General features: G+C 39.8%; 2 protein-coding genes across 3 annotated transcripts in view; both read left to right on the top strand.

Annotated features, from left to right (window-relative positions):
- The first annotated feature begins 3004 nt into the window (after positions 1-3004).
- Positions 3005-20072, top strand: LOC144528556 (uncharacterized). 2 transcript variants are annotated; one of them, XM_078267220.1, is made up of 4 exons: positions 3180-3257; positions 3334-3486; positions 15596-16663; positions 16941-20072. In XM_078267220.1, the coding sequence occupies exons 2-4, from the start codon at positions 3354-3356 to the stop codon at positions 17987-17989; spliced, it is 2250 nt and encodes a 749-aa protein (XP_078123346.1). In that variant the 5' UTR covers positions 3180-3257; positions 3334-3353; the 3' UTR covers positions 17990-20072. The 2 variants fall into 2 exon arrangements, with proteins under 2 accessions (XP_078123345.1, XP_078123346.1); XM_078267219.1 differs by lacking the exon at positions 3334-3486 and having other exon boundaries at positions 3005-3257.
- The window catches only part of LOC144529241 (uncharacterized), an 18040-nt gene continuing 15481 nt past the window's right edge, over positions 18765-21323 (top strand). The window contains exon 1 of the mRNA XM_078268245.1: positions 18765-18863. Within this exon, the coding sequence (XP_078124371.1) occupies positions 18765-18863 (99 nt within the window). The remainder of the gene's footprint in view (positions 18864-21323) is intronic.

Genomic DNA, 21323 nt, shown 5'->3' with positions numbered 1-21323 from the left:
CCCCCATCATCACATACCCTTCACCATACCCCCACATCATCACACACCCTTCACCATACCCCCCCATCATCACGCACCCTTCACCATACCCCCCCATCATCACATACCCTTCACTATACCCCCCCATCATCACATACCCTTCACCATACCCCCCACATCATCACATACCCTTCACCATACCCCCCCCACATCATCACATACCCTTCACCATACCCCCCCATCATCACATACCCTTCACCATACCTAGAGATTAACATGGGGTACTTTCCATGAGATCATCTCTCAATGCAAATCAAACCAGCTATTAGACTAACTGAAATAAAACCATGTTAATCTCTAGGTATGGTGAAGGGTATGTGATGATGTGGGGGTATGGTGAAGGGTATGTGATGATGTGGGGGGTATGGTGAAGGGTATGTGATGATGTGGGGGGTATGGTGAAGGGTATGTGATGATGTGGGGGGTATGGTGAAGGGTATGTGATGATGTGGGGGGTATGGTGAAGGGTATGTGATGATGTGGGGGGGGGGTATGGTGAAGGGTATGTGATGATGGGGGGGTATGGTGAAGGGTATGTGATGATGTGGGGGGTATGGTGAAGGGTATGTGATGATGTGGGGGGTATGGTGAAGGGTATGTGATGATGTGGGGGGTATGGTGAAGGGTATGTGATGATGTGGGGGGTATGGTGAAGGGTATGTGATGATGTGGGGGGTATGGTGAAGGGTATGTGATGATGTGGGGGGTATGGTGAAGGGTATGTGATGATGTGGGGGGTATGGTGAAGGGTATGTGATGATGTGGGGGGGTATGGTGAAGGGTATGTGATGATGTGGGGGGTATGGTGAAGGGTATGTGATGATGTGGGGGGTATGGTGAAGGGTATGTGATGATGGGGGGGTATGGTGAAGGGTATGTGATGATGTGGGGGGTATGGTGAAGGGTATGTGATGATGTGGGGGGGGGGTATGGTGAAGGGTATGTGATGATGTGGGGGGTATGGTGAAGGGTATGTGATGATGTGGGGGGTATGGTGAAGGGTATGTGATGATGTGGGGGGTATGGTGAAGGGTATGTGATGATGTGGGGGGTATGGTGAAGGGTATGTGATGATGTGGGGGGGGTATGGTGAAGGGTATGTGATGATGTGGGGGGTATGGTGAAGGGTATGTGATGATGGGGGGGTATGGTGAAGGGTATGTGATGATGTGGGGGGTATGGTGAAGGGTATGTGATGATGTGGGGGTATGGTGAAGGGTATGTGATGATGTGGGGGTATGGTGAAGGGTATGTGATGATGTGGGGGGGGGGTATGGTGAAGGGTATGTGATGATGTGGGGGGTATGGTGAAGGGTATGTGATGATGTGGGGGGTATGGTGAAGGGTATGTGATGATGTGGGGGTATGGTGAAGGGTATGTAATGATGGGGTGGTATGGTGAAGGGTATGTGATGATGTGGGGGTATGGTGAAGGGTATGTGATGATGTGGGGTATGGTGAAGGGTATGTGATGATGTGGGGGTATGGTGAAGGGTATGTGATGATGTGGGGGTATGGTGAAGGGTATGTGATGATGTGGGGGTATGGTGAAGGGTATGTGATGATGTGGGGGTATGGTGAAGGGTATGATGATGTGGGGGGTATGGTGAAGGGTATGTGATGATGTGGGGGTATGGTGAAGGGTATGTGATGATGGGGGGGTATGGTGAAGGGTATGTGATGATGTGGGGGGTATGGTGAAGGGTATGTGATGATGTGGGGGTATGGTGAAGGGTATGTAATGATGGGGTGGTATGGTGAAGGGTATGTGATGATGTGGGGGTATGGTGAAGGGTATGTGATGATGTGGGGGGTATGGTGAAGGGTATGTGATGATGGGGGGCTATTTTAATTCCAAAGGCCAAGGGACCGTTATCAGGATGCATAGTTTCCTGGATACTATGCATCCTGATAAAGAGATGATAGAGATAGATAGAGTTACAAATTTTTGGAGGTGCAAGTCGAGCTACAGCGGAGGGCTCGGAGGGGGGTTCACGGCGACGCAGAGGGGTCTGCGGGGGTACGCCGTCGATTCAACGTGGAAGCATAAAACAGCCTTAAGAGTTATGTGTGTAGTGAGTTTTGGCCCAGTGTTATTGGGCCTGTTGTCCACTAGTCGGCGCTCAGCCCTCTGTAACTGTCCTTGGGTCAAATTTGACCCGTTTCTATAGTTTCTCCATGCAACACGTGTATTTTAAAGTGTATCTTAATCATTTATATTCCGCTGTGTTTTTACAAAGAAGCCTAAAACACTTCCTGGACTTTTATTTTATAGCTCAGCAACTGATCCCTACTGCTGTAGTTGATCTGGTGAGAAGTTGAAGTTTTGACAGATAAGTATAATTTCATATGACAATAAACTGTCAAATAAAAACATGAACATTAACATGTCACCTTGAGACAAACAACAAAAAGAGAACAACACTCCGAGAACAAAACTTCTCGGTCAAGTGGACCCAAATCCAAGTCCAGGTTAAAAAAAGAATGAAATGAACCTTTAAAGGAAAGGGAAACAATCTACCATCATCTTGAATAGCTTTCTCAGAGCTCTGAAAAATGCAATCAAATATTTGTCTTTCTTCAGACGTGTATTTTAATCATTTATCTTGCTGTGTGTTTTTCTAAAGAAGCCTGAAACACTTCCGGACTTTTATTTTGAAGCTCAACAACTAATCTGTCTGTCTGTTAAAGTATATTTCTATTTTGGACGCTGGCCTGGGTTAGGGAACAGGTGAAACTAAATGCAGTTGTCGGCATACGCGCTTTTCTTATAAAACTTTAAGAAACGGGAAACAAACTTCCATCATCTTCTGAATGTGGTTCATTGTTTTTCTCAGAGCCCTGAAAATGTATTAAAAATATTTAGTGTATTAGACACTTCCGGACTTTTATTTTGAAGCTCAGCAACTGATCTGCACCGGAAGCTGTAGCCTTCACTGCGGCTAACGTCACTCTTTGAACAAGATGGCGTCTAGCAGAAAGGTGTGTTAGCAGAGCGTCTTAGTTGTGTAGAGAAAGAGGTAAAATGTGTAAAGTCCAGATGCTGAGAGCGTTGGTGGAGCAGCGACTAACTGCGGCTGCTGAAGAGATATTTGGGCTGTTTGAAAGAACGATAGCAGAGTACGAGGAGGAACTTTGTCGTTCAAAAGAGGAGAACGAGCGACAACGGGAGCTACTGGACGCTGTTTTCAGCCCTCAGCTTCGGTTACACAGAGCAGGTATGTTCCCTTTACTTCCTCCTGACAGCTGGTGGTCATCGCGGACCCGTCACATCTTTATTAAAATGTTTTGCAGCTTTCGGGTCGAGACGTTAAATGACTGAGCCAATCGATGTTAAGCGTGACGCGTGTGTATTCACGACGCTGAAGTTGACTTCCTATTCAGCAGGGAAACAACTTCCGTTGCTGACAGACACCTCTTTGGAGACTCTGACTGTATTGAAAGCGTGTAAGTCATTAAGGTTAATTATTGATTATGTCTAAAACACACTGTTAGATTTGTGAAAGCTGTATTATATTTGTGAAAATGCAATAAAGGGAGATTTCACTGATTGTTTTTCATATGTAGCCCACAACACACACATTACAATAAGTGAATTCTTCCTTTATTGCTTTTTCACAAATGGAATAAAGTTTTCACAAATCTGAAACTGTGTTTTTAAGAATCTTTAGCCTCTCTGGGATAATTTAGTCCAGATTTGACAAGTCTAGGTGTAGTGGTTTTGGATCTGGACCTGGTCCAATGTGGTCTACATATGAACAAGAACAGATCATGTGTTTGTGATTGTGTGACGAATCTGGAGAGAGAGGCAGGCAACAACTGCTGCTGTTAGGTAAACACACACACACTGACACACACACACACACACACACACACACTGACACACACTGACACACACACACACACACACACACACACACACACACACACACACACACACACACACACACACACACACACACACACACACACACACACACACACACACACACACACACACACTGACACACACACACACACACACACACACACACACACGTGACACACACACACACACACACACACACACACACACACACACACTGACACACACTGACACACACACACACACACTGACACACACACTACACACACACACACACACACACACACACACACACACACACACACACATACAGACAGACACACACTCACACAGACACACACACACACACACACACACACACACACCCTTGAAAACGTTTGTTTCCAGTAAGGTATTTGGTTTGTTAACAACACACTGTTGAACCGTCTCAGCCACGTACTTCTTTTCTCGCGGCTACGGCTATATTACGATAGATACAGATAAGATATACTTTATTGTCCCCGAAGGGAAATTAGTTTTGGACTCTGTCAATTCCGCAGCTGTACAAAGACAACACAAAATACAGAAAATAAACATATCTCAAAACATACTCTCATATACATTAGACAGGTCCCTATATAGTAATACTCTCATATACATTAGACAGGTCCCTATATAGTAATACTCTCATATACATTAGACAGGTCCCTATATAGTAATACTCTCATATACATTAGACAGGTCCCCATATAGTAATACTCTCATATACATTAGACAGGTCCCCATATAGTAATACTGTCATATACATTAGACAGATCCCCATATAGTAATACTGTCATATACATTAGACAGGTCCCCATATAGTAATACTGTCATATACATTAGACAGATCCCCATATAGTAATACTCTCATATACATTAGACAGGTCCCTATATAGTAATACTCTCATATACATTAGACAGGACCCCATATAGTAATACTCTCATATACATTAGACAGGTCCCTATATAGTAATACTCTCATATACATTAGACAGGTCCCTATATAGTAATACTGTCATATACATTAGACAGGTCCCCTATATAGTAATACTCTCATATACATTAGACAGGTCCCTATATAGTAATACTGTCATATACATTAGACAGGTCCCTATATAGTAATACTCTCATATACATTAGACAGGACCCTATATAGTAATACTCTCATATACATTAGACAGGTCCCTATATAGTAATACTCTCATATACATTAGACAGATCCCTATATAGTAATACTGTCATATACATTAGACAGATCCCTATATAGTAATACTGTCATATACATTAGACAGGTCCCTATATAGTAATACTCTCATATACATTAGACAGGTCCCCTATATAGTAATACTGTCATATACATTAGACAGGTCCCTATATAGTAATACTGTCATATACATTAGACAGGTCCCCTATATAGTAATACTGTCATATACATTAGACAGGTCCCTATATAGTAATACTGTCATATACATTAGACAGGTCCCTATATAGTAATACTCTCATATACATTAGACAGGTCCCTATATAGTAATACTGTCATATACATTAGACAGGTCCCCTATATAGTAATACTCTCATATACATTAGACAGGTCCCTATATAGTAATACTCTCATATACATTAGACAGGTCCCCATATAGTAATACTCTCATATACATTAGACAGGTCCCTATATAGTAATACTCTCATATACATTAGACAGGTCCCTATATAGTAATACTCTCATATACATTAGACAGGTCCCCATATAGTAATACTGTCATATACATTAGACAGATCCCCATATAGTAATACTCTCATATACATTAGACAGGTCCCTATATAGTAATACTGTCATATACATTAGACAGGTCCCCATATAGTAATACTCTCATATACATTAGACAGGTCCCCATATAGTAATACTGTCATATACATTAGACAGGTCCCCTATATAGTAATACTGTCATATACATTAGACAGGTCCCCTATATAGTAATACTGTCATATACATTAGACAGGTCCCCTATATAGTAATACTCTCATATACATTAGACAGGTCCCTATATAGTAATACTCTCATATACATTAGACAGGTCCCTATATAGTAATACTTTCATATACATTAGACAGGTCCCTATATAGTAATACTCTCATATACATTAGACAGGTCCCTATATAGTAATACTCATATACATTAGACAGGTCCCTATATAGTAATACTGTCATATACATTAGACAGGTCCCCTATATAGTAATACTGTCATATACATTAGACAGGTCCCCTATATAGTAATACTCTCATATACATTAGACAGGTCCCCTATATAGTAATACTCTCATATACATTAGACAGGTCCCTATATAGTAATACTCTCATATACATTAGACAGATCCCTATATAGTAATACTGTCATATACATTAGACAGATCCCTATATAGTAATACTCATATACATTAGACAGGTCCCTATATAGTAATACTCTCATATACATTAGACAGGTCCCTATATAGTAATACTCATATACATTAGACAGGTCCCTATATAGTAATACTCTCATATACATTAGACAGGTCCCTATATAGTAATACTCTCATATACATTAGACAGGTCCCCATATAGTAATACTCTCATATACATTAGACAGGTCCCCATATAGTAATACTGTCATATACATTAGACAGGTCCCCTATATAGTAATACTGTCATATACATTAGACAGGTCCCTATATAGTAATACTCTCATATACATTAGACAGGTCCCTATATAGTAATACTGTCATATACATTAGACAGGTCCCCTATATAGTAATACTGTCATATACATTAGACAGGTCCCCTATATAGTAATACTCTCATATACATTAGACAGGTCCCCATATAGTAATACTCTCATATACATTAGACAGGTCCCCATATAGTAATACTCTCATATACATTAGACAGGTCCCTATATAGTAATACTCTCATATACATTAGACAGGTCCCCTATATAGTAATACTGTCATATACATTAGACAGGTCCCCTATATAGTAATACTGTCATATACATTAGACAGGTCCCCTATATAGTAATACTGTCATATACATTAGACAGGTCCCCATATAGTAATACTCTCATATACATTAGACAGGTCCCCTATATAGTAATACTCTCATATACATTAGACAGGTCCCCTATATAGTAATACTGTCATATACATTAGACAGGTCCCCATATAGTAATACTCTCATATACATTAGACAGGTCCCTATATAGTAATACTCTCATATACATTAGACAGGTCCCTATATAGTAATACTGATATACATTAGACAGGTCCCTATATAGTAATACTGTCATATACATTAGACAGGTCCCTATATAGTAATACTGTCATATACATTAGACAGGTCCCTATATAGTAATACTGTCATATACATTAGACAGATCCCTATATAGTAATACTGTCATATACATTAGACAGATCCCTATATAGTAATACTGTCATATACATTAGACAGGTCCCTATATAGTAATACTGTCATATACATTAGACAGATCCCTATATAGTAATACTGTCATATACATTAGACAGATCCCTATATAGTAATACTGTCATATACATTAGACAGGTCCCTATATAGTAATACTGTCATATACATTAGACAGGTCCCTATATAGTAATACTCTCATATACATTAGACAGGTCCCTATATAGTAGCACATTAACTCCTCCTTTCAGTGTCAGTTTTTAATTGAACAACCTGTCTGCTGCATTCTCCACATTAAGTGTAACACAGCCCTTGCACAATGAGATATTGCACAACTAACATATTGCCCAACCCCAATAGCCATACGTATTGCACAAATGACACATTTCCACATAACCTATGCAGTGACAAAAACGTTTTAAAAAGTGTCAAAAGCATAAAAAAGAGCCAACAATTTAATTTCGCTTTTGACCTGGATGGGCAACAAGTTCACGGTCGAAGGGAAGACAACACCAGGGTTACATGATGTAACTAGGGTTACTATGCTGTGTTGGAGTTAGATTAGAACATGGCGTTGGATAGACACACAAACACAGAGGTATCTTTTACTATTCAGTAGGCCTGCACAGAATGGAGCTTCACTGTACATCATTAGGTCCATGCCTTCAGAACTTGTGGGTAGAATATTACACACACACACACACACACATACACACAGACACACACACAGACACACACACAGACACACACACACACACACACACACACACACACACACACACACACACACACACACACACACACACACACATACACACAGACACACACACAGACACACACACACACAGACACAGACACACACACACACACACACACAGACACACACACACACACACACACACACAGACACAGACACACACACACACACTGATACACACATAGACAAACACACACTGATACACACATAGACAAACACAGACAGACAGACACACACACACACAGACACACATAGACAAACACACACTGATACACACACACAGACAGACAGACAGAGACACACACACACACACACACACACACACACACACACACACACACACACACACACACACACACACACACACAGACACAGACACACACACACACACACACACATAGACAAACACACACTGATACACACACAGACAAACACACACACACACACACACAGACAGACATAGACAAACACACACTGATACACACATAGACAAACACACACTGATACACACATAGACAAACACAGACACACACACACACAGACAGACACACACACACACACACACACACACAGACAAACACAGACACAGAGACACACATAGACAAACACACACACTGATACACACATAGACAAACACACACTGATACACACACACACACACACACACACACACACACACACACACACACAGTGCAATAATAATGTGACTGTACAATCCTGCCATTCTGTAATAGTAAATACATTTGACTATTTCTTCTGTTTACTCATATTTATTTATTCATCTATTGTTTGTGTATCTTCTCCTGGCTCAGTGGCTCGCTCGGCTATATTGTATGTTTACAGTTTTCTCTGAGTTAGATCGTCACTATTTAAAGTGATGTATTAATCATAGGCCTGTGTCGTCGTAGGCTAGTGGTTAATATATAATAATATAACGATACTTTTGGGATGTTTTCAAGAAGTTTCCATATCAGAAATTTGGGTTTCTTTCAACCAGATTGTCAAAAACAATAACGTGGATGGTTCCGTACATCGCTCCTCACACGTGAAATCAATGATCAGTTCACTACTTTCATTGAATGTGGATGTTTTATTCAATTTACAGAATTTGAAAACAAGTTTTGTTTTATAAAAGAACGTTAAAAAAAAGTGACAAATGTTGGGAAAAAATAAACGAAAAATGTCAACAAAAAAAAAAAAAAAGCATCGGGAAAAGAAGCCACAAAAGTATCTAGAAAAACTTGCATTAAACTTTATAAAAAAAAAAAGTGAAAGTGTGAATTTAAAATGTTGACCCAGAAAAAAACCTAAAAGTTGCATAGTTAAATAGTTAATAGGTAACAGGAAGCAGGAGAGATCACAGCGTCGGGCGGCATTTTATTTAACCCTGGTGTTGTCTTCCCTTCAACCATGAAATTGTTGTCCATCCATGCTTTTACATAAAAAACTATTTAAATAAAAATAAAAAACAGAATACGAGAATAAGAGTTACAGTGCAGTATAAGAAATTAAACATTAAAGAGCTGTTTAAAACAGTTAAACATTTTTAAACATTAAAACATTTTTTGTCATCATTGGTCCCTCTGGGACGTGTGGTGTTCTCTGCTTGCCACCCATCTTGGCTTGGAAAAGTACTTTTATTTTAAAATATAGTCGTCACTATAAGTCTTAGTTTCTTTCTTTGGAAAAACTTCGCAAAAACCCTTTTGGTTGAAATTCACACTTTGTTGTAATTCGTGATCTTATTTCAACCTTAAACCCATTACTGTTCGTAAAAGGCTGGTTCTTAGTAAAACCCACACAAGGAAATCTGGAGTAATGATGAAAAAAATGAATAAAATCATATCCAGTATTGGTCCCCCCGGGACGTGTGTCTTACTCTGTTTGCCACCCATTCTGGCGTGGAAAAAGTGTGTTTATTTTAAAATATAGTCATCACTATAAGTCTTAGTTTCTTTCTTTGGAAAGGAAAGACTTCGCAAAACCCTTTTGGTTGAATTCACACTTTTTGAAAAACAATTAATGATCTTATTTCATTTCAACCTTAAACCCTTTACTAATCATAAAAGGCTGGTTTCTTAATAAAACCCATACAATGAAATCTGAAAAAAAATTGTCAGACAGTAGCCATAAAAGTAAAATAATACACAATACCATTACAAAACCCCACTTCCAGGCTTGGTCAGTGCTCGGTATACTACTGGGACTGAAGGAGTTCAATAAAAGATGTCATTCATATAAATTCATGCATCACCTCATTTCATCATCACATCCAGGCCTCCAGGAAATAACAGTTAGTTTAATATCTAATCTTGTGTTGTTCATACTATACAATGATGTATTGCTTGTCTTTGTTGAATAATACAGAAGACAAAGAGCTTAAAAAATAATCGCAATCGCAATATTTTTGAAAGAAATCGCAATTAGGTTATTTTCAAAAATCGTTCAGCCCTACTATATGGCGACTCCACCTATTCTCACTCATAAAACTGAAGTTAGGGGGAACTGACTCAATGAGAGCAGCAGCACTGTTATTATGGTCTAACCAGGTTTCAGTTAAAAACATAAAATCAAGATTGTGCTTAATAATAATATCATTGATTAATTAAAGCTGCAAGCAGCGTTGGACGAGCCCTCGCGTCTCTGCGCGCGTCGGGGTTACTGGCGGACACCGCTCCTTGTGACCGTGTATTTGCACTCAGAGACTGCAAATCGTCACCAATGAGAATGGAACGCCCTGCTGAGTTCAATGATACCTCACACAAGACTCTGTCATACAGTTCATTAGCTGTGAAAAAGGGGGTGGCCAAAGCATTGAGGTCGGGGCAAACCTTTACCAATAAAAAAGGAAGTCTCTGTTGAGTTCATTGATACCTTCCATAAGACTCTACCTTAAACGGGTCACCAGTTATGAAAAGGGGCGTGGCTTAAGCATAGGGGGGCAGAACAAACCGAAACAAAATGAAGCAGGAACTATCTGCTGAGTTCAATGATACCTCACACAAGACTCTACCATTAATTTAAGGTTAAAATGTTATAAAAGGGGACGTGACCTGAGTAAGTGGGCGTGGTTAAAGTATAGGGGGCGGCTCAGTATCACATGTAGACCACACATTATAAGTTTCATGTAAATCGGATGATGTTTGTCATATAAGGCTGATTTCCTGTTGCCAGCTGGGGGCGCTATGACCAAAAGTCAATACTGGTCTGTAGATGTTCTCAGGCCTGGACTCTTGTTGATTGTGGGAAATTTCAAGCAGATATGACAATGTACACTGTAGTTACAGCCACTTTCTCGTTCATCGCTAAACACTCAAAATGGCCGCCATGCCACGCCCACACCGTTTGACGAAAAGTTTTTCTTTTAATAACTTTTCATCTTTAAGGTGTTGAGATGGTACAGACCAAATTTGAAGTCGATCGGATGAAATGTCTAGGAGGAGTTGGTTAAAGTACGACGTGAAAATGGCCAAAATCTTACTAATTTTGAACTTTCAATTAAAAATGGAAACTTCCTGTTGGGTTTAGGGTATGGCTCCAATGAAGTTTTTTGTACGTCTTGACATGTTACATATGTGTACCAAGTTTCGTGAGTCTACGTTAAACGTACTGCAGGGGCTTAATTTATTTAACATTGTAGGGGGGGCGCTAGCGAGCCATTTTTGTGCGCCTATTCCCGAAACCCTTAAAATACGTAAACTTTCACCAGACTTGATGCGATCGCCAATTTTGGTGAGTTTTTTGAGTATGTTAAGCCCCTCAAAAAGGCAATTTATTTGCCGTAATAATAATAATTCCTTCAGGTTCAATAGGGCCTTCGCCACTGTTGGCGCTCAGGCCCTAAAAATGATTTTCCGGCCAAAGACCTGACGTTTAGTAAGACTAGTGTTAGCGTGTTAAAAGAATGATCTGTTTCATTTTTTTTAGGACAGGCTGTGGCTGGCGAGTAATGGATGTTCAATTTGCTAAGTTTGCAGTTAAGTGCTTCTTTTTCTTACTTAGCGGATTCACCATTCTTTTTCTATTACCTATCACAACATAGATTGAAGAAGAATTGAATACACAGGGATCCTTATCAGTCTGGGGAGAGGGAATTTGCTGCCATCCTGGCAGAGGTGCCTGGGGTTCCACTTTTGGCCGGGGGTGAACGTTGGGAGAATGAAGGGGGGCAAAGCTGGTTCCAGCATCCACCAGCTGCCTCATACTGCCACTGAAATCCAACATGGGGCAGGGGGAAGGAAGGGAAAGGGTGAGTGGAGAGTGTTGGACCGGTGAAGAGGGGGGTTGAGATTTCTCGTATCTCCCATGGTCAAATCTCTGCACAGGTGGGGGCTGTGGTAGATCACTGCCGTGCTTTGTTATGTCTTCCTCTTGTTTAGATTCCTCTTGTCTCATGTCCTTGACTGAGGGAGCAGATGTGTGGCGCAGAATGTAAAGTAGGTTGGAGGTGAACAGCTTTACTCCTGGCTTGTTAAGGAAAAGTCTATCTGCTTTAAAAAGATGTCTGCGGTCCCAGAAAATGTTAAAATTTTCAATGAACCGCAGAGAGTGGACGGTACATGCAGCTGAAAGCCATCTGTTCAGTGCCAACAGTCTGCATAATCTCTCAGCTCCTCTTCTGACTGGCGGTATAGGGCCACTGATAAACACCTCCGCGTTTAGGGAGCTGACTGTGTTCAGCAGATTCATAAAGTCCAGTTTTTGCAATTCAGACTGTTGCTTTACAACATCATGTGGCCCGTTAGTCGTCCTCTTTGTAGTCTTGTTGGTGCTAATTAGCCGTGGGTTAGCATGCTTTTGACCATTGTTTTGGGTCACTGGTAAAGTGGTGTCATTCCCACATGGTCCGTTCACTTCCACGTTTACTTCTAACCGGTGAATTTTGGTTTCCAGAACTGCAATCTTCTGAAGGAGTTTGTTGTAGTCATCCATGGACAAGGGAGACATCTTGCTGCTAATTAGCTTTAGCTAAGTACCACGTTTCCAGTCACTGTAGTACAGGCTTGAGCTATTGGTAGGCCACGCTCACGCAGAAAAATGTTGAAATATGGCAATAGCCTACTGTGTCTACAAAAAATGCATAGTCCAGTGATTTATAAGTATCCAAGAGCCGCTGCTCATAGTTTCTCACAGAGGAAAAGCAAGATTATCAGCAGAAATATGCAAGCAGAGGCAGGAGCAAGCAGCAAACCATCCACACTGTAAGAGGGGATAACTTTCAAATGTCAACTTAGACATTATGTCCACATTACTGATGATTATTTATCTAAAATCTAAGTCTGAAGATACTTTGTTAAAGCACCAATTGTCAATCCTAAAATATCGCCACAATATCAATATTGAGGTATTTGGTCAAGAATTTTGTGATATCTGATTTTCTCCATATCGCCCAGCCCTATTTTAAATTCATGGTCAATAAACCTAATTTATATGACATTATACCTAATTTGTGAGTTAAGCCGGAATTATGAATTATTTGGACTAATAGTTAAGATCAGAGGATGTTGAGTGAATCACAGACTGGTTTGTATCAAAGTTTAGTCACGATGCTGTTTTTAAACCATTTAAAAAAAAAAATTAAAATGTTATAAAAAGTTGAATAAAACACCCAAAATTCAATGAATGTAATCACAAATTTTACCTGCAAGATGGTTATATGGGTTCATGCATGCATCCATGTTATTTTTGGGCATTTTGGTTCAAAGAAACCCATATTTCTGATATAAAAAACTTAGAAAACGGGTCACCAATAACTGACCCGAGGACAACACAAGGGTTACATTTCTTGTGTTCTGGTTGTGATGTAGTGTTCACTTATACCATCGTATTCGCCGCAGTAGATCTGGGAAGCAATTTCAAAATTAGCACTTTAGTTTGTGATTGTGGGAGAGAGGCAGGCAACAACTGATATATATATATTTATTAGTGGTATATAGCTAGGTAAACACAATATACGGAAACCAGTTAGTTTGGAAACCATTAGGGACACCGGCACCGGCAGCCGTTATCCTATACGTCTAATGAGAACAATGCCTACTTGCAGCTCTGTTCACAGTCATCATATGATGTTTACATGGCACACAGAGAAATCAGGTTACTCTGAGCGCATCCACCTCTCTCTCTCTCTCTCTCTCTCTCTGTCTCTCTCTCTCTCTCTCTCTCTCTCACGGTGTCTCTCAATTCAGTTCAATTTGCTTTATTGGCATGAACAAAGAAAACATGTTGTTGCCAAAGCGATTTACAGAAAATGCATATATAGCACATATCTCATATACATACAGTAGGTGTCACATAGATTCTATACTGTACTGATAGTTACACAACATACTACATTACAAAACAATTACATAACACTATATAATACCTAACAGTTTTGTACAATATAATTACTGTACAATCCTAAACCAATCTGTAATGTTGGGATCTTATAGTGGTGAGTCCCTCAGGTTGTGGCCTGTCTCTCTTTCTCTCTCTGACCTGTCTGTCTGAGTCTTCCTGTCTCTAGGGCCAGTTGGTGGTCACTGAGCCTGTGTCTCTCTCTCTCTGTCTTTGTCTCTCTGTTGCTCTCTGTCTCTCTCTGTCTCTCTCTCTCTCTCTCTCTCTCTCTCTGTGTGTGTGTGTCTCTCTCTCTCTCACATAAAGCTTTAGTGAAATATTTTCATGATCTGCTCATCATCATGATATGATGAAAAGTACACTAGGAGCACACTCTTACACATTAAAAATTATAAGAACAGCTGATTTCTAGCACAGTAAACTGCTCCAGCAGGCGGGCGCTTACTATGAAATAGAATCATGCCAGCGCCACTCTGTGTATTGCAGATGAAGAATCTTGCATTTTTATTTATTTGCCAACAAATAAGAAATTTGTGTTGTTTTTTATAATCTGAGCCAATGGAAGCATGTTAAGTAAGTAAAGTTTACTTCCAGAGCACATTTAAATACACCTTAAGCTGACCAAAGTGCTATACAAAGAAGCACAGAGGTGCTGTATAAAATATTAAAATGTAAAAATAAAAGTGGAAACAAAACACGCATACAAAAAAAGCAGCCCAACAACAAGCAGCAATTTAGAAGTACAGAATTATAGACATAACAGAATGAGCGATTAGTGTAGCTGTTAAACAGAAGATGCCCCCAAAATGGCGCCTTGGGGAACTCCGCTTTTCATATTTGTCCGCTCAGATGTGTAATTACCTAAAGACACAAGGTAGTCTCTGTTCTTTAAGTAGTTTTCAAAGCATTTGTAGAACAAACAATTAAATAAGAATAAGATAAGCCTCAGGTGTGATTGTCATACTTTACATCTTGAGCAGTCGGTGTGAAAGTTAGAATGCAGAAACATGAAATACCAGTGTTTTACCACGTGAAGAGATTTGAAAAGAGACTCTGTACTGTTGACACTATAATAAGGAGTTTGTGATGTCTCTCTACTTCTGTGTGTGTGTGTTTCCTGTAGATGTTAAGCAGCTGTTGGAGGTTAAAGAAGAGATTCCCCCTGAGCAGCAGGAGTGTAGTTCCAGTGTGGACCAGCAGGAGCCAGAGCCCCCCCCACACATTAAAGAGGAACAGGAGGAACTGTGTATCAGTCAGGAGGGAGAGCAGCTTCAAGGGCTGGAGGAGGCTGATATCACCAAGTTCCTATTTCCTCCTGTCCCTGTGAAGAGTGAAGATGATGAAGAGAAAGCTCAGTCCTCACAGCTTCATCAGAGACAAACTCAACACATGGAAACAGAAGCTGATGGAGAGGACTGTGGAGGACCAGAACCAGTCAGGAACTCACAGCTACATCCACTTTTACAACCAGAGACTGAAGACCAGACTGGAGACCCTTCTGGACCTGAGACTGATGACAGTGCTGATTGGAAGGAGACCAGAAAACCTCAGTCAGTTTTAAATTCACTGAAAGATGATTCAAGATGTAAGAAAACATTCAGCTGCTCTGAGTGTGGGAGAAGATTTGGCCGCAACTATAGTCTGATGCTACACATGAGAACTCATACAGGAGAAAAACCTTTCAGCTGCTCAATTTGTGATAAAAGATTTCGCTACAAGTCAGATCTGAAGCAACACATGATAATTCACACAGGAGAAAAACCTTTCAGCTGCCCAGTCTGTAAGAAATTGTTCACACATATTGCTAATTTACGCTCACACATGACAGTCCACACGGGGGAAAAACGATTTAGCTGCGGTGTTTGTGACGAGACATTTCAGTGGCGTAATCAGGTCAAAAGACATAAATGTGTTGGTCGTCAGTCGTCACAGCTTCATCAGAGTCAAACTGAGGAGAACAGAGAGGCAGAACCTCCAGCCAGCAGAGAAACTCAACACATGGAAACAGAAGCTGATGGAGAGGACTGTGGAGGACCAGAACCAGCCAGGAACTCATATCCACATCCACTTTTACAACCAGAGACTAAAGACCAGACTGGAGACTCTTCTGAGACTGATGACAGTGCTTATTGGAAGAAGGCCAGAGAACCTCAGTCAGCTTTAAACTCTCTGAAACATGAATCAAGATGTAGTGAGTATTACAATCCTTGAAGGTCTTGGAAAAGTCATGGAATAACTAAAATCCTTAAAAGTGTTTTTTAAGTCATGAAATTAGTAAAATCTTCAAGGTTTGAACAAGTTTCAAACTCAATTACTAAAATCCTTAAACGTTTTGGAAAAGTCATTAACAGTTATTTTGCAGAATCTCTTCGTATTTATGACGATACAAACTACCTCATTATCATTGGTTTGAGTTTAGTTTGGGTAGTTGTCAGTAATGTGTCTGTTCTTCATTATGTTTCCTGCAGATGTTGAGCAGCTGTTGGAGGTTAAAGAAGAGATTCCCTCTGAGCAGCAGGAATGTAGCTCCAGTGTGGACCAGCAGGAGCCAGAGCCCCCCCCACACATTAAAGAGGAACAGGAGGAACTGTGGAGCAGTCAGGAGGGAGAGCAGCTTCAAGGGCTGGAGGTGGCTGATATCACCAAGTTCCCATTCACTCCTGTCTCTGTGAAGAGTGAAGATGATGAAGATGAAACTCAGTCCTCACAGCTTCATCAAAGACAAACTCAACACATGGAAACAGAAGCTGATGGAGAGGACTGTGGAGGACCAGAACCAGCCAGGAACTCACAACCACTTTTACAACCAGAAACTGAAGACCAGACTGGAGACTCTTCTGAACCTGAACCTGATGACAGTGCTGATTGGAAGGAGACCAGAGAACCTCAGTCAGCTTTAAACTCTCTGAAAAATACTGAAGTCCTGGTAAGTCATATGACTGATACCACTGGGAAAATTGTGTTAAGGGGCTCTGAGTGTTGGAAAAGACTTGGCTGCAAGACACTTAAGTCTTGCACGGTCAAAAAGAAGATTCTGTTCAGCTGCAGCGTTTGTGACCAAAGTTTCACCTGGTACAAACAGCTCAGGAACCATCAGTGTGTCGGTGGTCAGAGTCAAACTGAGGAGAACAGAGAGGCAGCTGAGGACATGGAAGCAGAAGCTGATAGAGAGGACTGTGGAGGACCAGAACCACATCCACTTTTACAACCAGAGACTGAAGACAAGTCTGTATCTGTCGGTAGTATGAAACATAGCTGCTCTCAGTGTGGGAAAAGATTCAACAACAGGCCAAATCTGAAGGTGCACATGATCATTCACACGGAGGACAAGCCGTTCGGCTGCACGCTTTGCGGGAGCCGATATTCGGAGAGGAAAAAGTTATTGTGTCACATGAAACTCCACAAGACCGAAGCCTTACGGCTGTTTGGGTTTTTCAGATCAAGACAAGATGCTTTTGGGAATATCAAAGAATCTACTTCCTGTAAGGGACAGGACAGCAACAAACACGTGCAGTAACATTCACAAAGGAGCAGAAAGATGATTCAAACTTTCTGTCAGATGAGCGATGGCAGTTTAACAAGCTATGAAACAATGAATCTGTATTTCAGAGCTGCAACTCGTGGGTTAATCTGAGATCGCAAATTTCATATAGCACACATTTTTTGACGCGTGATTAACGGACGCACGTTCTGTGATTAGGGCCATACAGCTTTTCTATTATGTAATTATCTATTCACCTCAGTTATATTTTGTATTCCCAGAAGTCACTTATCATTACCACAAATTAATATATATTATTTTTAACATATATTTAACTTACTACTATTTACTGTCCTAGATTTTCATTTTTACTATGAATTTGTTTTTGTACATATTTAATAAGCATTGTTGGAGCGAGCCTATGACATAACGACTGCTACTTTGTGATTGTTGTGCACATGATAATAAATGACATTCCCTGCAGATAATCGGTGTGAATGCTGAAAGCTGAAAATTGCTTTCACCAAACCCAAATCTTATAGCAGGTTCCAATTGACAAATTGGAGAATAATGGACGGGAATTGAGAAATATATCTCCGTATTTCTCTGAGAATAGTTTCTGTTCTGCTTCACTGGCCGTCCAGCGAGTAGGCAATGTCGGCCGCAACCAGCTGGCTTGTCACGTTAGACTGGCGGGTCTCAAGTCAAACAATTTTTGTCTGTTATTTCACCACTAAATTCACTTCTGAGACTTTTTTATGCGAGAAATCAACTATGTAGAGTTTGAAAATGGGAAGTTTAACAAAAATTGATGGCCAATTGCACATTTGCTCCGCTATATTGCCGGACTCTCCAGTCTGACGTGAGAGACTTCCAGCTGACAGCGGGGTCGCTCACGTCAGACTGGAGAGTCCGGCAATATAGCGGAGCAAATGTGCAATTGGCCATCAATTTTCAGATGACCAGACGTCCCGAAAAATTCGGGACGTTTGTTTTGTTTGTTTCATAATGTATTATTAATAATAATAATTGTATTTTTGGGTTTACATGACAAACAGTTGAATTCTTGAATTAAAAACAAATCATTTTGGTGCGGAGTTTTGAGATTCATGTCACCCAAAAATTATTTTTTTCTATTTGAGATTTTAATTTAAGCATTTATATTTAAGCTTTGCATTTTATATTTGACTTTTTACATTGAACTTGACATTTTTCAAATTATTTTACATTTCAACTTTGCTTTTTCAGTGTCCTTGTTCTTTTTTAAATGTAATTATGGCATGATTTTTCCTAGTAGCGTAGTAAAATACTTTTAATTTGATCTCACTTCGTTTTCTCTTTGGACTTTCAGTTTGAGTTCTGAATAAGTAAATCCTCCAAAGAGGAGGAGCGACTAGGTCGAGCCAAGGTGAAATCATTTGGATAGATGCGCGTTCACGGCTTTCTTTAACAGACAACGATGTTGATCACAGATTTCTGATTTACTGATGCTAAAATGGAGAATACGCATTGTGTATTCTTTACACAGCAGCAGCTTCATATGGAAATATGACAACGTGAAACGCATTTGTAAAAAAGAAACACGGCCGCTGTAACGGAACAGCGATAGAAAGTGAGGCAGACGATCACGGACCGACTGAATGTGTAAGAAACATAAAAATATACATTTACTGACCACTGCTCTTAATTAAAACTGCCATACCATTCAAGAAGTTAGGCTAATTATTTGCACAAATGAGCTGTTGTACTCTTTGCCTTAAAAGATAGCAGGAGACTAATGTTACGCAGGAAATTTACCATGAAGATCAATTACAACCACTGATCTACTGTACAATGCTAGAATGTGAAGCGTACACCCCCCTCTCTCACTCTGTCTCGTATGGACTACCAAATAAATGACCTAAGTAACTTATTAACTCCCACTGTTCGCTTTTCAGGCAAAGTGTACAACAGTTTGTTGGTGGAAATAATTAGCCTAACGCCTGAAATGGTTTCATTTAAGAGCAGTAGTTCGTCAATGTATATTTTTAGATATAGATTTTTACAGAGGCAGAGTTTCCTTCTTTACATATTATATGCTTTGTTCCTAGTAGGCCTATAAATGGACATAGAAAAGAAAGACACTGAAGAAATTGGACTCTGAAATCTAGAAACTATAATGATAATAAAGTGATAAATGTAATGCACACTTTAAACATGACTGTAACACAGCGGATTCATCAGTTATTTCCCCCCCGCACAATATAAGGTCAAAACCCATTGAGGTGTCCTGTCCCTGTTGTTTCATGAATGTACAGTAGTCTACACTATATACAGTAGTTACTGGTCCATTGATGTAACACTGTGATTAGGGACTTTATATATTACTCTTCATCACTGACTTCATTATAGAAACACATGTATAGGACTTTATATATTACTCTTCATCACTGACTTCATTATAGAAACACATGTATAGGACTTTATATATTACTCTTCATCACTGACTTCATTATAGAAACACATGTATAGGACTTTATATATTACTCTTCATCACTGACTTCATTATAGAAACACATGTATAGGACTTTATATATTACTCTTCATCACTGACTTCATTTAAACCACATCTGTAACTTCATCAGCCTTTTCTATTTCTCTCAACAGCTGCCGTAATATATTCACCAAACGTCTAACAACAATATGAACAGCAGTCTTCATACAGCAATATAACAGCACCAACCACACATTAATAATGTTTCAAATAATAATAGTATTAAACTGGACAGCAATATGTACCTGTTGTGTTTTAATGCAGAAACAAGGTAAAAACCACTGCTGAGTGAACAGAAAAGGCTCCAGGATTAATAAAATATAAATAATAATTAATAATAAATCTCCATGGTAATTTAGGTTCCTCTGCTTTTGTGCAACCAATCAAGGTTAAATTCATCCAGGATAACTGGAATATCCCAATTTAATCCCTTATCCTGGTTGTGTGCCCCCTGCTTTATGAAGGTGAAGTTATTGGTCATCTTCAGACAGACAACAAAATCAGATGAAATTACACTACAAGACCAAAACTTGAATCTTCTGTTTGACACATTAAAAGGAAAGAGAAACAAACTACAATTTTTTTTATCAGAGCTCTGAAAATTGAATAAAGTATTTGTCTTTCTTCAAACGTGTGTTTTAATCATTTATATTCCTGCGTGTTTTTCAGAGGAAATCTGGAACACTTCCGGACTTTTATTTTGAAGTTCAGCAACTAATCTGCACCGGAAGCTGTAGTCTTCACTGCGGCTAACTTCACTCTTTGAACAAGCTGGTGTCTAGCAGAAAGGTGTGTTATCAGAGTCTCTCTGTTGTGTTGAGAAAGAGGTAAAATGTG

The sequence above is a fragment of the Sander vitreus genome, chromosome 14, assembly GCF_031162955.1.
Source record: "Sander vitreus isolate 19-12246 chromosome 14, sanVit1, whole genome shotgun sequence".
Taxonomy (NCBI): domain Eukaryota; kingdom Metazoa; phylum Chordata; class Actinopteri; order Perciformes; family Percidae; genus Sander; species Sander vitreus.
The sequence above is the reverse complement of the archived record's forward strand: the minus strand, read 5'-3'. Positions and strand labels throughout refer to the sequence as shown.

Excerpts from the sequence above, each read along its gene's own strand:
- LOC144528556 (XM_078267219.1), top strand. The coding sequence starts at position 3,065 with ATGTGTAAAGTCCAGATGCTGAGAGCGTTGGTGGAGCAGCGACTAACT. Across the intron at positions 3,258-15,595 it reads GCTTCGGTTACACAGAGCAG|ATGTTAAGCAGCTGTTGGAG; the intron begins GTATGTTCCCTT and ends TGTTTCCTGTAG. Across the intron at positions 16,664-16,940 it reads GAAACATGAATCAAGATGTA|ATGTTGAGCAGCTGTTGGAG; the intron begins GTGAGTATTACA and ends TGTTTCCTGCAG.